Source organism: Pelodiscus sinensis, unplaced genomic scaffold, assembly GCF_049634645.1.
Source record: "Pelodiscus sinensis isolate JC-2024 unplaced genomic scaffold, ASM4963464v1 ctg101, whole genome shotgun sequence".
Classification (NCBI taxonomy): domain Eukaryota; kingdom Metazoa; phylum Chordata; order Testudines; family Trionychidae; genus Pelodiscus; species Pelodiscus sinensis.
Window position 1 is genome coordinate 370122 of NW_027465991.1, and position 13818 is coordinate 383939.

General features: G+C 71.9%; 3 protein-coding genes across 6 annotated transcripts in view; 1 reads left to right on the forward strand and 2 right to left on the reverse strand.

The window, feature by feature from the left end:
• Window positions 1-4752, forward strand: part of ATG4D (autophagy related 4D cysteine peptidase) — a 33156-nt gene extending 28404 nt beyond the window's left edge. For all 3 annotated transcript variants that reach the window (XM_075917772.1, XM_075917770.1, XM_075917771.1), the window contains exons 4-11: window positions 435-608; window positions 890-1214; window positions 1745-1809; window positions 1988-2118; window positions 2464-2542; window positions 2858-2934; window positions 3021-3140; window positions 4434-4752. In XM_075917772.1, the coding sequence (XP_075773887.1) occupies window positions 435-608; window positions 890-1214; window positions 1745-1809; window positions 1988-2118; window positions 2464-2542; window positions 2858-2934; window positions 3021-3140; window positions 4434-4601 (1139 nt within the window). In that variant the 3' untranslated portion in view covers window positions 4602-4752. The remainder of the gene's footprint in view (window positions 1-434; window positions 609-889; window positions 1215-1744; window positions 1810-1987; window positions 2119-2463; window positions 2543-2857; window positions 2935-3020; window positions 3141-4433) is intronic.
• A 145-nt stretch (window positions 4753-4897) lies between these two features.
• LOC142825734 (galactosylceramide sulfotransferase-like) lies at window positions 4898-7056 on the reverse strand. Its single transcript, XM_075917776.1, has one exon. It carries the CDS (start codon window positions 6162-6164, stop codon window positions 5136-5138), a length of 1029 nt encoding a protein of 342 aa, XP_075773891.1. The 5' UTR covers window positions 6165-7056; the 3' UTR covers window positions 4898-5135.
• A 154-nt stretch (window positions 7057-7210) lies between these two features.
• KRI1 (KRI1 homolog) lies at window positions 7211-13580 on the reverse strand. 2 transcript variants are annotated; one of them, XM_075917774.1, is made up of 10 exons: window positions 13162-13580; window positions 12890-12986; window positions 12375-12544; window positions 10783-10855; window positions 10326-10414; window positions 9529-9649; window positions 9305-9435; window positions 8986-9050; window positions 8621-8716; window positions 7211-7865 (listed from the first exon to the last, which is right to left on the reverse strand). In XM_075917774.1, exons 1-10 carry the CDS (start codon window positions 13345-13347, stop codon window positions 7463-7465), a joined length of 1431 nt encoding a protein of 476 aa, XP_075773889.1. In that variant the 5' UTR covers window positions 13348-13580; the 3' UTR covers window positions 7211-7462. The 2 variants fall into 2 exon arrangements, with proteins under 2 accessions (XP_075773889.1, XP_075773888.1); XM_075917773.1 differs by having other exon boundaries at window positions 10783-10858; window positions 13162-13579.
• Window positions 13581-13818: the final 238 nt, after the last annotated feature.

A 13818-nucleotide genomic window follows, 5' to 3' on the forward strand; every position in this document is an offset into this window, starting at 1 on the left:
GGGGGCTTGGCGAACTCCCGGGCGTGGGGGGCGGGGAAAAGCCTTGGGGCTGGGGAAGCTGTTGGGCTTGGCGTTGCCAATGAGCCGGTCCGCTTTCCTGGCTGGCGACGACTGTGTGTGTCGATTCAAGCTAAGCAGAGCGCAGGTCGGGGGAACCCAAACGCCTCCTGCAGCAGCTCGGCCCTGCCGCCCGCTTCGGGGAGGGGAGAAGTGTCAGACTCCCCCCTGTTGGATGAAACGCTTCCCACCCACCGGATGTGGGATCCCCCCGTGGCCCTGGCACGCACCTGGGAGCCCTGGTGGGTGGGGAATGGGGCTGTGACAGCCGGGCCCCCTTCTGTGTCATGTCTGAGGGGTCCTGTTGGGGGGGCAGCGCCTTCCCCCTGCGAGCCAGGGCGGGGGCTCTGTGACTGACGGGGGGGGGTCTCCTGCAGAGGATTTGGAGCGGTTCCAGAAGGACTTTGCCTCCCGCCTCTGGCTCACCTACCGGCGGGACTTCCAGCAGCTGGAGGGCACCGTGTGGACCACAGACTGCGGCTGGGGCTGCATGCTGCGCAGTGGGCAGATGATCCTGGCCCAGGGCCTCCTCATGCATTTCCTGGGCAGGGGTGAGTGGGGGCGCAGGGGCTGCAGAAATCCTGGGCGGCTGGCCAGCTCCCCCCGAGCTCGCGCGGGCCGGCAGGCGCCTCAGAGGAGGGGGAAGACCCCTGCAGGCGGTGGCGGTGGGGAGACAGGCTCAGCAAGGCCGCAGCTGCTCTGGCTGTGGGGTGCTCCACTGGGTATTTCTGGGGGAAACGGGGGGCCCTGAGGACGCCCTGCTACGCGTGGAGCCCACCCTCTCCCGGGAGTGCCTGTGGGACGCACCACCTCTACCTCTCCCGTTGCGTAGATTGGACCTGGCACGACGCCTTGTTCACCCCCAGCCTGGTGGAGCCGGAGCCCTTGAAGCCTGCCTCTCCCTCCTGGCCTGGCAGCGCCAGCCTGCAGCAGCTGCCCGTGGAAAGAGGCAGTGCCCCCTGGGGCATCTGGGCCTCACAGCGCCCCCTTAGCCTGCAGGAGCTGGAGAAGGAGCGCCGCCACCGCACCATCGTCTCGTGGTTCGCCGACCACCCGCGGGCCCCCTTCGGCATCCACCGGCTGGTGGAGCTGGGCAGGAGCTCGGGGAAGAAAGCTGGGGACTGGTACGGCCCCTCCATTGCTGCCCACATCATCCGGTGAGCAGAGCCGGCCGCGAAGCACAAACCTGCGGCCTGAGAGCTCCAGCCCCCGGGGGAGGCCTGCGCGTGTCTGAGGCAGGCCCGTGTGGGAGACCTGGTGGGGCTGGGGCTGGCGGTTCCGGGGCAGGCCCGTGTGGGAGACCTGGTGGGGCTGGCGGTTCCGGGGCAGGCCCGTGTGGGAGACCTGGTGGGGCTGGCGGTTCCGGGGCAGGCCCGTGTGGGAGACCTGGTGGGGCTGGCGGTTCTGGGGCTGGCGGTTCCGGGGCAGGCTCGCGGGGGAGACCTGGTGGGGCAGGGGCTGGGGCTGGCGGTTCCGGGGCAGGCCCACGGGGGAGACCTGGTGGGGCTGGCGGTTCCGGGGCAGGCTCGCGGGGGAGACCTGGTGGGGCTGGCGGTTCCAGGGCAGGCCCACAGAGGAGACCCAGGAGGGAGGCCTGCGTGGTTCCAGGAGAGGCCCGCGTGCCTGGTGCTGGCGGTTCCAGGGGAGGCCAGGGGACGCTCATGCTCTGTCCCTCCGTCTCCCGCAGCAAGGCGGTGGCCGGCAGTTCGGAAGCCGGCGGCATGACCGTCTACGTGTCCCAGGACTGCACGGGTGAGCGGCAAGTCTGGTGCTGCAGGGGTGGGCTGGGCTGGCCGGAGCGACGTGCTCTGGCCGCTCTGGCTCGTAGGGGACCCGTCCGGATGGGCTCTCCCCGCCCCGGCAGAAGCAGCCAGACCCTGTTGGCGGCTGCCAGCGACTAACCCTGCCCTCTGTCTGGTGGCCCGCGCAGTGTACAAGGGGGACGTGGCGAGGCTGGCGTCGGGGAGCGACGGGCGGACCGAGCGGAAAGCTGTCGTCATCCTGGTGCCCATGCGCTTGGGCGGGGAGGCCCTCAACCCCGTCTATGTAGACTGCGTGAAGGTAGGGTGCGGGAGGGGGCCCTGGGCGGATGGGGGAAGAAAGGGGAGGCAGGACCTGCCCAGCAGCACCCTTGGGCGCTTGCCCAGCCCCCGCCACGTTAGTCTCACTGCTCCCCGGGCGCTCATCCCCATGCACGGTGGGGAAACTGAGGCAGGGAGCGGCCAAGGGACGTCCCTCGGCAGTCTGTCAGAGCTGGCCACTGATCCGGGGTCCCCCAAGCCCCATGCTCGTCCCCTGCCTCGCTAGCTGCTCTGGCCTGGCACGTCCGGCTGCCCCAGGACAGGACCCTGCCCCGGCCCCGCCGCGTGGCTGCCGGCGGGACTCAGCCCCGGTCTCTCCTGACAGGAGCTGCTGAAGCTGGAGCTGTGCATCGGGATCATCGGCGGGAAGCCCAAGCACTCGCTCTACTTCGTGGGCTACCAAGGTACCCGCCCCGCCCGCGGGACAGCAGAGCCGGCGCTGCCAGGCGGAAACAGGCTCTTGGGTTTCCCAGTCCAGAGCCGCTGCTGCAATGCCTCCTGGGAGCCGGGTCCCCGGTCGGACTACAGCTCCCATGATGCATCTCAGTCTCTCCTGGAGGGGAGGGGCTGTCTCGTGGGCAGCAGTGAATCATGGGAGATGTAGTCTGGCTGGGGAGCCTGGCCCGGACTGGAGGAGGGAACCCGGCCCCAGCTCCTGGGTGGCACCCAAAGGCTTTGGGGCTGGGGTGTGCTAATGCCCTGCCCCCGCTGCCTTCCAGATGACTTCCTGCTGTACCTGGATCCTCACTACTGCCAGCCCTGCGTGGACACCACCAAGGAGAGCTTCCCCTTGGAGGTGGGTACAAGCCGTGCGGGGGGGCCGCTCCTGCGGGGCCTGGCTCCGTAGAGTAACCCCCCCCCCCTCCCCCCCGTCTCTTCCAGTCCTTCCACTGCAGCTCCCCCCGCAAAATGGCCTTTAGCAAAATGGATCCCAGCTGCACCATCGGCTTCTACGCCCGCGACGGGCCGGAGCTGGACATGCTGTGCTCGGAGCTGACCCGGGTAAGGGTGGAGCGGGGATCCGCTGGGCCCCGGAACCCCCACAGGTGGCTCTTCTGTAGCCCCTGCCATGGAAGGAGACCGGAGCTTATTTAAAATCCGGTTCCCCACCCAGGCACCCCGTGCATGCGGGTGGGTGTTGTGTGCGTGGCGGGAAGGGTGGCTGCATTGGGGGGGCGTCCTCAAGGTGCTGTGTGGGAGTGGGGGCTGTCTGGGGGTGTGTGTCTGTGGTGGGGTGTCGTGTGCATTGGGGGGCTGACCCCAGGCGCAGTGTGGGAGTGGGGCGTCTATGGGTGGGCGCTGTGTGCGTGTGGAGGGGTGTCTCCGGGGGGCACTGTGTGCGTGGCAGGGGTGTGTGCATGGCGGGGGGGTGTCTCTGGGGGGGCCCTGTGTGTGTGGCGGGGGTGTGTGCATGGCGGGGGGGTGTCTCCGGGGGGGGTGGGGGTGGTGCTGTGTGTGCGTGTGGGGGGGGTGTCTCCGGGGGGGGCACTGTGTGCGTGTGGGGGGGTGTCTCCGGGGGGGCACTGTGTGCGTGGCGGGGGTGTGTGCATGGCGGGGGGGTGTCTCCGGGGGGGGGTGTCTCCGGGGGGGGCACTGTGTGCGTGTGGGGGGGTGTCTCCGGGGGGGCACTGTGTGTGTGGCGGGGGTGTGTGCATGGCGGGGGGGTGTCTCCGGGGGGGGTGGGGGGGGTGCTGTGTGTGTGTGGGGGGGCAGTCTCCGGGGGGGGCATTGTGTGCGTGTGGGGGGGGTGTCTCCGGGGGGGCACTGTGTGCGTGGCGGGGGTGTGTGCATGGCGGGGGGGTGTCTCCGAGGGGATGGGGGGGGTGCTGTGTGTGCATGTGGGGGGGTGTCTCCGGGGGGGCACTGTGTGCGTTGTGGGGGGGTGCTGTGTGTGCATGGCGGGGGGGTGTCTCCGGGGGGAGGTGGGGGGGGTGCTGTGTGTGCGTGTGGGGGGCAGTCTCCGGGGGGGGCATTGTGTGCGTGTGGGGGGGGTGTCTCCGGGGGGGCACTGTGTGCGTGGCGGGGGTGTGTGCATGGCGGGGGGGTGTCTCCGGGGGGGTGGGGGGGGGTGCTGTGTGTGCATGTGGGGGGGTGTCTCCGGGGGGGCACTGTGTGCGTTGTGGGGGGATGCTGTGTGTGCATGGCGGGGGGGTGTCTCCGGTGGGGGGTGGGGGGGATGCTGTGTGTGTGTGTGGGGGGATGTCTCCGGAGGGAGGTGGGGGGGGTGCTGTGTGTGTGTGTGGGGGGGTGTCTCCGCCCCCCTGCCGTGGCTCTGAGCCCCGCTCTCTGCCCCAGGTGCTGAGCTCCTCGGCGGCCAAGGAGAAGTACCCCATGTTCACGGTGGCGGAGGGCCGCGCGCAGGAGTACGGCCTGGCTGAGCTCTGCTCCCGCTTCTCCCAGCAGGCCGTGCAGCTGCCCAGGCGCGGCAAGAAGCCCAGCTCGGACGAGTTCGTCTTCCTGTGAGGCGGGGGCCGCGCTCCCTTATTTATCGGTTATTTATAGACACGGCGGGGGGCCCCCTCCCGCCCCCCACTGCCCATGCGGCGACCTGCAGCCACCCGGCTGTGATTTTACACTGGAATAAACCCCCTGCACACGGGGGAGGTGCCCTCTAGCCGAGCTCCTTGCGTCAGTCGCCCAGGCCAGCGTCTCTCCCAGCACCCCCGGGGACACGGCGCCAGCTGCGGGCAGGCCCTGCGGCCCTGGCCCCGGCCGGGCGCTCGGCTTGGGGGGGGACAGGCCCCCGCGAAAGGGGACTCTCCCCACACCCCAGCTGGCACTGATCTGTCCTGGGCTTGGAGGGAGCAGACCCTGCCGCGCTGGGCCCTGCTTCAGCACATCAGCCACAGCTGCCTGGAGGGAGCCATCCTGGTGCGTTTATTGGAGGGCTGAGGCGCTTTCCGGAGCCAGCGGCTCCTCTGGCTCCCCGGGACAGGGTGTGAACCCACTTGTGGGCCGGGGGGGGGGTTGTCTGTGGCCTGAGGCCCAGGCAGGGGCTCAGGGCTCGGGGCACATCTCCCTGCCATACTGCCGGCGGTAGAGACGGGCGTGATACTGCAGCTCGGGCAGCACCAGGCGGTAGCAGCTGGCGTGCTGGGCGGGGGACAGGTCGGGCCGCAGCTTGTAGCCCAGGATGGTGGCGCTGTCGGGCTGCCAGGGCCGCAGGTCGTCGGGCGTCTCCTCCGGCCCCACGGGCCCCCCGGCCAGGCAGGTCTCCCGGGTGCCCCGCAGCAGCGCCCGCAGGGCCTCCAGCTCGCCCTTCATGCGCCGGTAGCCGTAGCGCTCCACCCGCTGCCACAGCACGGCCCGGAAGTAGCGGTAGAGCCGCACGTCCAGCCAGTTCCAGGCCCGGATCCGCTGGGCCAGCCCCGGGCTCAGGGCCTCCTCGGCCGCCTCCCGCCGGGCATTGAGCCGCACGTAGGCCAGCTCCTCCAGGCGCAGCCCCAGCAGCTCGCGGGCTAGCAGCAGGGACTCGTCAAAATGCTCCGAGATCAGCACCAGCTGGAAGGTCTGGTTGAGCCGCTCCAGCTCCTGCTCCCACCCCCGGCCCCCTTCCTCCCCTCCAGCCTCCAGGCCCAGGTCGAAGGCCATGGGGTTCCGGGCCAGCCCGTTGCCCGGGTCGGCCGGGTCGTAGTAGCGCGCCGGGGCCTGCAGGAAGGCGGCCAGGGGCCGGCTGTGGTTGGCCAGGGCCCGGAAGGCGGGCACGGCGCTGCGGTAGTAGGCGAAGACGGAGGGGAAGGTGCGGACGGGGTCGCGCAGGATGGTGAGGTAGAGGCTGGCCGGGGGCATGACCTGGCGCACCTCGCCCAGCGCCAGCCGCAGGTGGCTGAGCAGCAGGTGGTAGCGGGTGGCGCCCGGCGGCAGGGCCTCCACCAGGGCCGCGGCGAAGGGCCGGGGGTAGGCGAACTGGTAGGCGGCGCGGGGAAAGGCCAGCGTCAGGTTGCGCCGCTCGCCCAGCCGGAAGAGGATGTTCTGCAGGGTGCTGCTGCCCGTCTTGTGGGTCTTCACGAAGACCAGGCCGGGCATCCGGGCGCCGGCTCCTGGCGGGTCGCCCGCCCCCTGCGGCTTGGCGGGGCCCGGTCTGCCCACCCTGCGGCAGGAGAGAGGGGACACGCTGGGCAGGGCCCTTCCCCCGGCCAGTCCCCTCGGAGCCCAGCTACGCAGACCCCCGCCCAGGGACCTGGCCAGCGTGGCTCCAGGAGGCAGCCCCAGGCCCTGCTCCTCTGCTGTGGGGCCAGGCCGCGGGGGGGGGGGGCAGTGCTGGTGCACTGGGGGTGCGTACGTGTGGCCCCGCTGGGCTCTTAGGTCCGACCCTAACACCCCCCGTTCAGGCTGGGGCACAGAGTCCGGGCCCCAGCCTAGGATGTGCTGGGGCGTCTCGTCCTGTCCCCCGCTGCAGCCGGGTGCAGCCTTGGGGCCCAGCTCCCCTCCCCCCGAGCCCCACTCACTGCTTGGCCGCCTGCCGGAGGAGCAGCACCAGGAGCCCAGCCAGCAGCAGCGTCCGGCGCCGCCAGGGCCCAGCCGAGCACCGCGGGCAAGTCAGGGCCATCTCCCCAGCCCGGCGGCCGCTCTGCGCCCGGCCAGCCCCGGGCTGCCTCGCGTCACCTCGCTAAGGCGGCTCAGGGGCTTAGGTGCAGCCTTGGGAGGGGCAGGGGTGGGGCCCAGTTCCCGGGCAGCCCTGCCCCTCGCACCCCCCAGTGCAGCACGGGCACTAGCGCCCCCTATTGGCCAGGGCTACCCAGCCCTGCGCCTCCTGGGCAATACTGGAGCAAGCACGGGCCAGCGCGCACCCAGAGCTGGGGCCCTGCAACAGCCACTCAGGGCCCAGCCCCACTGCCAGGGACCCCCAGGGGTGCCAGGGAAAAGCAGCTCGCCCCCCCTCCTCCCCCCAAAACCACCAGGGCTTTACCCGCCTGGAGCTGCCCCCCCCCCCCCCCCCCCCCGTGGGCAGGGCACACTCCGCATTAGCGGGTTCCCTCAAGGACACTGGCCCTGCTGTTAAGTCCCTGGCTTAAGGCAGCGGCAGGTCCTGGCTTGCCAGCCCTGCAGGGTGGAAGCGCTCGGAGGCAGGCCAGGGCCATGGCTCGTTTATTTCAGAATCAGTGTAAAGAGGGCGCAGGCCAGCATGGCAGGAGAGGAGGCTCTGCCCCCGCTCTGCATCCAGACGTTCCCCTCCCCCCCACCAGGAAACTGAGGCACAGAGCTCCTGGGGACAGGGCTTCCAGCCTGCTCTGCCTCTAGCCCCGGGGGAGATCGGGCGAAGCAGGCCTGTCCTCGGGGGGCGGGGGAGGAGTACCCCCCCAGTCCTAGGGCCTCTCCCCGGCTCAGGCGGCTTTGCCCGCGGGCGCCTTGCCCTGCCGTGTCCTGCGCTGGCGGTGCAGCTGGCGGAAGCATAGGCGCCGCGGGTTGAGCCCGTAGGCCTGGAGCCGCCGCCCACTGAACACCCGCCCGCCCAGCCGCAGCCCCTTGCACCCCCTCCGCTGCCGCCGCGGCCCTGCCTTGGGGCCAGGCGCTGGGGGACCAGGGGAGGCCTTGCCCTCGGAGCCCCGGGGCTGTCCAGCAGGGGGCAGCGTGGAGTTCAGGGCCCCGGCCGTGGCCCCGTCCTCCTGCTGGGGCCCTGCCAGGCCCGCGCTGTCGGGCTCCTGTTCCAGCTGCTGCCGCTTCACCTTGGCCTGTCGTTTCTTTCCCAGCCTGGGCCGCGGCTCGTCCCCGCCAGCCTCCTCCGCCCTGCGGGACAAGCAGCGGGGCCGGGTCACATCAGCCCGGCTGTGCCCCTCCCGCCATGCCCTGCAAGCCCAGGGGCTCATCTTGCCCTGGCTCCAGCGGCAGGGGCAAGGAGGCAGCACCCCCCCCCAGGAAGCAGTCAGGGTATGTCTACACTCCCACCCTAGTTCCAACTAGGCTTCTGATCCGAACTAGCTCGTTCGAGCCGCGTGTAGCCGTGGGCACGGGGTCCGAACTAGCCGGCATTTAAAAATGGCGCCGGGCGGCTTCATGCAAATGAATCCCGGGAAATTCAAATCCTGGGCTTCATTTGCAACTGCGGATGACTGCATTACCCCCCTAGTTCGAACTAGCAGGGTAGTGTAGACAGACCCTCAGAGTGCCTACCTTAAATCCACCCTCGTCCATACAAGCCTCCAGGCTTTGACCCCTGCCCCACTCTTGGCCTCCCCGGGGTCATGTAGCAGGGAGTTCCGCTGATCCGCTGTGCCTCCGGTGAACTGTTTTCTTTATAGGATGAGTCTGGGCCCCCATGGCCCTCCTGTCTGCCCCTCCCACCCGTCTGGGGACAGCAGGGCAGGGGGCACTGAGCCATGGGCCCTACCTATAGAACACACCCTCTGTGCCTCCACTCCCCCCACACACACAGGTGCAGCAGCTGGGAGACCTAAAGCCCCAGGAAATTCCCAGCCAATGGGGCAGGGGGGGGAACCAGTCCCATGCAGGGGGGAGGGGGGGACCCAGGCCCGGCTACGTACACGGCTGAGAGGGACTTGAGGATCTGCTGCTTCTTGCTGGAGTTCTGGGCCTTGCGGGCGTAAGCAGCTTTGTCCCGCAGCTCCTCCGTCTCCGACCTGCGGGGTACGTGGGCCGGGGTCAGGCACTGACCCGCAGAGAGGGGCCCCCTCCGAGGCCGTTAGCTGAAGGGCCACGATCCAGAGAACGGCAGCAGCGTAAGGGGGAAACTGAGGTACGGAGCCAGCCAGAGCTGAGTCCTGGCTCCCAGCCCGCCCCGGTTCTAACCACTAGACCCTGCTCCCCCCCCCCCGGCCCTGCAGGACTCCCCCCGCGTGTGGTCTGGTGAGCCCCCCTTGCTCCCCAGCTGCGGCCGAGCCGCCCTCACCTGTACATGCAGGTCTTGCGCAGCGAGCACCAGCGGTTCAGCTCCTTGTCGTCAGCAGCCAGGATCTGGGCAGGGACGAGAGCCAAGCGGGGGAGGGGTCATGGCCTGGGCCGCGCAGGAATCCACTGGGGGGGGGGGGGGCCTCAAAAGGGATTAGAATCGAACCCTCCGCCCACGAGTGGGGATTGGGCTAGGATCCAGAGGGGGAAACTGAGGCAGGGAAAGGCCAGGACCAGTCCCCTAAGCTCAGGGGGTAGAGTCCTGGCTCCCAGCGCCAGGGCAGAAGCTGGGGGGGGGGAAGGGGGGGGACGGCTGGTACCTCCTCGGCGCTGAGGCCGAAGTCGCAGGGCACCACGCTGCGGTACTTGAAGCGGCAGGGCTGGTCACCGATCAGATCCTCGTAGTCCAGCCGGTAAAACTCGTCCAGGTACTGCTCGAAGGAGCCAGCCGCTGGGGGGGAGGGGGTTCAGCACAGCGTGGGCCAGCAACCCCTCCCCGCCCAGGGCAGTGCCCCAGTGCCGCCCCCTCCCCCGTACCCCTTACCAGGGTCAAAGGGGGGTTTCTCCTGCTCCACGGCCTCTGCATACCGCAGCTTCCGCTTCCTCTTCCCCAGCAGCGTCGGCGCCTCCTTCGGCCGCGCGCGGGCGTCATAATCTGCGTCCATCTGGGGGAGAGAACGGCCCCGGGCCCGTCACGCCCGGCTGCCCCCAGGTGCCCTGCTGGGAGATGCCCGGCACGGCCCCGGTACCCATCACGCCCGGATCCCTGAAGGTGCCTGCTGGGAGTCGCCCGGCGCGGCCCCGGGGCCCCATCACACCCGGATCCCTGAAGGTGCCTGCTGGGAGTCGCCCGGCGCGGCCCCGGGGCCCCATCACGCCCGGATCCCTGAAGGTGCCTGCTGGGAGTCGCCCGGCGCGGCCCCGGGGCCCCATCACGCCCGGCTCCCCCAAGGTGCCTGCTGGGAGTTGCCCGGCGCGGCCCCGGGGCCCCATCACGCCCGGCTCCCCCAAGGTGCCTGCTGGGAGTCGCCCGGCGCGGCCCCGGGGCCCCATCACGCCCGGCTCCCCCCAGGTGCCTGCTGGGAGGCGCCCGGCGCGGCCCCGGGGCCCCATCACGCCCGGCTCCCCCCAGGTGCCTGCTGGGAGGCGCCCGGCGCGGCCCCGGGGCCCCATCATGCCCGGCTCCCCCCAGGTGCCTGCTGGGAGGCGCCCGGCGCGGCCCCGGGGCCCCATCACGCCCGGCTCCCCCCAGGTGCCTGCTGGGAGGCGCCCGGCGCGGCCCCCGTGTCAAGCGCCCCGCAGGGCGTCCAGCCGGAGCCAGTCCCTCAGCCCGGGACGTACCACGAAGTCGGGGTCCTCGCAGTGCGGCTCGAAGCGCCCCTCCTCCGCCCCCGCGTCCCGGCCGGTCCAGCTGTCCCAGTTCCAGCCATCTGGGCCCACGCGGGAGAGAGGTGGAGACTTCGGTGCAGAGTCACATCCCTCCTGCCCCTCCTGCCCCTCCCTGCCCCAGCGCACCCATCCCCCACAAAGGCAGCCACCTCTGGGCTGTGAGGCAGCAGCTGATTTTAACAGCCCTGCCCATAGGGCTGGGGACCGGAAGTGGGGTTAGTTCACATGGGGCGTCCCCTCACTGCCCCCCGCCATGCAGCGCGGGGGGGGGGGTCTGCATTGTGCCCCTCCCAAGGGGCAAGCGCCTCATTTGCATATGCAAATAGGCAATTCTGGTCCTCCACCCGCAAAGCCCCTAAGCACAGAAGTGAGGGGTCCCACGTGCCCCGCCCCGCCCCCATCCACCTACCATCCACACCCTCCTCCTCCTCGAACTGCGGCTTCTCGTCCTCCCCCTCCCCGTAGTACTCCGCCCCGAAGCACTGCTGTGGCAAAGAGAAGGGGCCAAGTGAGCAGCTGGGTGACGTGGGGCAGGAGCCCTCCCGCGGGCTGACCCACGGCAGCTCCCCACAGGCACCCTGGGCCCGTCCAGCCCACGCAGGGCGACAGCTCCTGCCCCAGAGGCCCGGTGCCCTCCCAGCGAGCCAAGGAGGAGCTGAGCCAGGTCGGGAGTCAGCTGGGCTTGGTGTGAGTGGGGCATTAACCCACCCGAGCCCAGAGCGTGTGGCAGGGTCACGAGATGCCAGGGACCCGAGAGACTGTCTGCAGGCCAGCCTGGAAGTGCTGTGGGCACGGGGAGGCGCTGGGGCGGGGCGGGGCGGGGTGGGGCAGGCCTGCAGGGTGCACTGGGCAGGTCCGTGCCCACGGGGCGGGAGGCGCCAGGGCCGGGTGGGGGGGCAGGCTGTGCCCACGGGGCGGGAGGTGCCAGGGCCGGGCGGGGGGGCAGGCCGTGCCCACGGGGCGGGAGGCGCCAGGGCCGGGTGGGGGGGCAGGCCGTGCCCACAAGGGCGGGAGGGGCCAGGGCCGGGCGGGGGGGCAGGCCGTGCCCACGGGGCGGGAGGCGCCAGGGCCGGGCGGGGGGGCAGGCCGTGCCCACAAGGGCGGGAGGCGCCAGGGCCGGGCGGGGGGGCAGGCCGTGCCCACGGGGCGGGAGGCGCCAGGGCCGGGCGGGGGGGCAGGCCGTGCCCACAAGGGCGGGAGGCGCCAGGGCCGGGCGGGGGGGCAGGCCGTGCCCACGGGGCGGGAGGCGCCAGGGCCGGGCGGGGGGGCAGGCCGTGCCCACGGGGCGGGAGGCGCCAGGGCCGGGCGGGGGGGCAGGCCGTGCCCACGGGGCGGGAGGCGCCAGGGCCGGGCGGGGGGGCAGGCCGTGCCCACGGGGCGGGAGGCGCCAGGGCCGGGCGGGGGGGCAGGCCGTGCCCACGGGGCGGGAGGCGCCAGGGCCGGGCGGGGGGGCAGGCCGTGCCCACAAGGGCGGGAGGCGCCAGGGCCGGGTGGGGGGGCAGGCCGTGCCCACGGGGCGGGAGGCGCCAGGGCCGGGCGGGGGGGCAGGCCGTGCCCACGGGGCGGGAGGCGCCAGGGCCGGGCGGGGGGGCAGGCCGTGCCCACGGGGCGGGAGGCGCCAGGGCCGGGCGGGGGGGCAGGCCGTGCCCACGGGGCGGGAGGCGCCAGGGCCGGGCGGGGGGGCAGGCCGTGCCCACGGGGCGGGAGGCGCCAGGGCCGGGTGGGGGGGCAGGCCGTGCCACGGGGCGGGCGGTGCCGGGGCCGGGCGGGGGGGGCAGGCCGTGCCCACGGGGCGGGAGGCGCCAGGGCCGGGTGGGGGGGGCAGGCCGTGCCCACGGGGCGGGCGGGGCCAGGGCCGGGTGGGGGGGCAGGCCGTGCCCACGGGGCGGGAGGCGCCAGGGCCGGGTGGGGGGGCAGGCCGTGCCCACGGGGCGGGCGGGGGCGGGGCAGGGCAGGCCCGCAGGGTGCGCTGGGCGAGGGCCGGCCCACGGGGCCTCTCACCTGCATGAGCCGGTCGTGCTCGGCCGGGTCGAAGGGCCCCTCCAGCGCCTCCTCCCCAAAGCCCAGGCCCGCGTTGCCCGTCGCCTCCCGCAGCTTCTCCAGCTTGGCCAGGATCTCCTGGCGCTTCAGGTTCTTCAGCTGCTTCAGCTCCTCCTGCTTCCGGGCCTTCTCCCTGGGGGCACTGGGGGTCATTCTGGGTCCCTTCGCCACCTCCCCACCCCCCCGGGGGCCCAGGCAAGGTGAGTGACAGAACCAGCCCCCAGAGACCGAGGCAGGGACAGGAGCAGGGAGAGAACCCAGGAGTCCCGGCGCCTCCCTCCCTCCCCGCTCTAACCACTAGACCCTGCTCCCCTCTCAGAGCCGGGGAGAGAACCAGGCAGCCAGGCCCCCACTCTCCCTCCACTGAGTATCCTTGCTCAGCCCTGTGACTGAGGCTGCCCACAAGGTCTGGGGGAGAACGATCAGCCCCCCCCAGCCCATCCCTCCACACGGGGGGGGGGGGGGGGTGCGTCTCACCTTCCTCTTCCTCTCCCTGGTCTCCTCACGCTTCTCCTTGCGCCGCTCGTCCTTCCTGCGCACCGAGCTGGCGATGGTCCGGGGGTACGTCCGCACCTGGGGGGGCATGGTGCCCGCGTTACTGCCAGACCCCCCCCACATGGGACCTGCACCCACCGCCTGGGCATCTATGCAAGGAACTCCAGCTGGGGGGCTCTCGGCTCCCCCCTCCCGGGACCTTTCCAGCTGCCCCTGGCTCCAGTCACCTCCCCCGGGGCCCCAGGCCCCTCACCAGCTGCGCGTCGGGCTCCTCGAAGCGGAAGTTGTACTTGCGCTCAAAGTCCTCCTGCCTCGTGAGGAAGAGCTCGCCCTCGTCCGAGGAGTCCTGCAGCCGCAGCGGGGCGGCCCCCGAGCTCCTGGCGAGACAACGGGGCCATGGGGGGGGCTCCACACGCAAACCCCTGGGGCCCCACGACATCGGCAGGGCTGAGCTAAGGGCCACCCGCGGGCTGGGAGCGCGAAACTCACCTGCGGGTGGCCCCCCCCACCGTTCGGGACAAGCCTAGTGCCCCGCTGGCAGCAGTTACCCCCCCAGGGGGCGCCAGCGGGTGCCCCCATAGCCACAGGGAGCTCTGGTCTTAGGCCACGTTTGCTCCCTCCCTACAAGCCCCAGGATACGGGTCAGCACCATGTTCCACGACACACGCGCAACAGGCCCCCCCCCCCCGCCGCACGTCCCTGGCCCCATAGCTCCCCCCACCTGGATCCAGGGGTTTCTCCTCTGGCCACAACCAGAACCCTCCCAGCGCCTGCTCTGATTGGCCAGGGTGGCCACACCCACCTCAGCCTGGCCAATGGAGGGGAGTCCAGTCTCCAGGAGTTCCACAGGCCACGCAGTTGGGTCCATCTGCAGGCGGGCAGCAGCTGGGGCAGAGCTGCCCACCTGGAG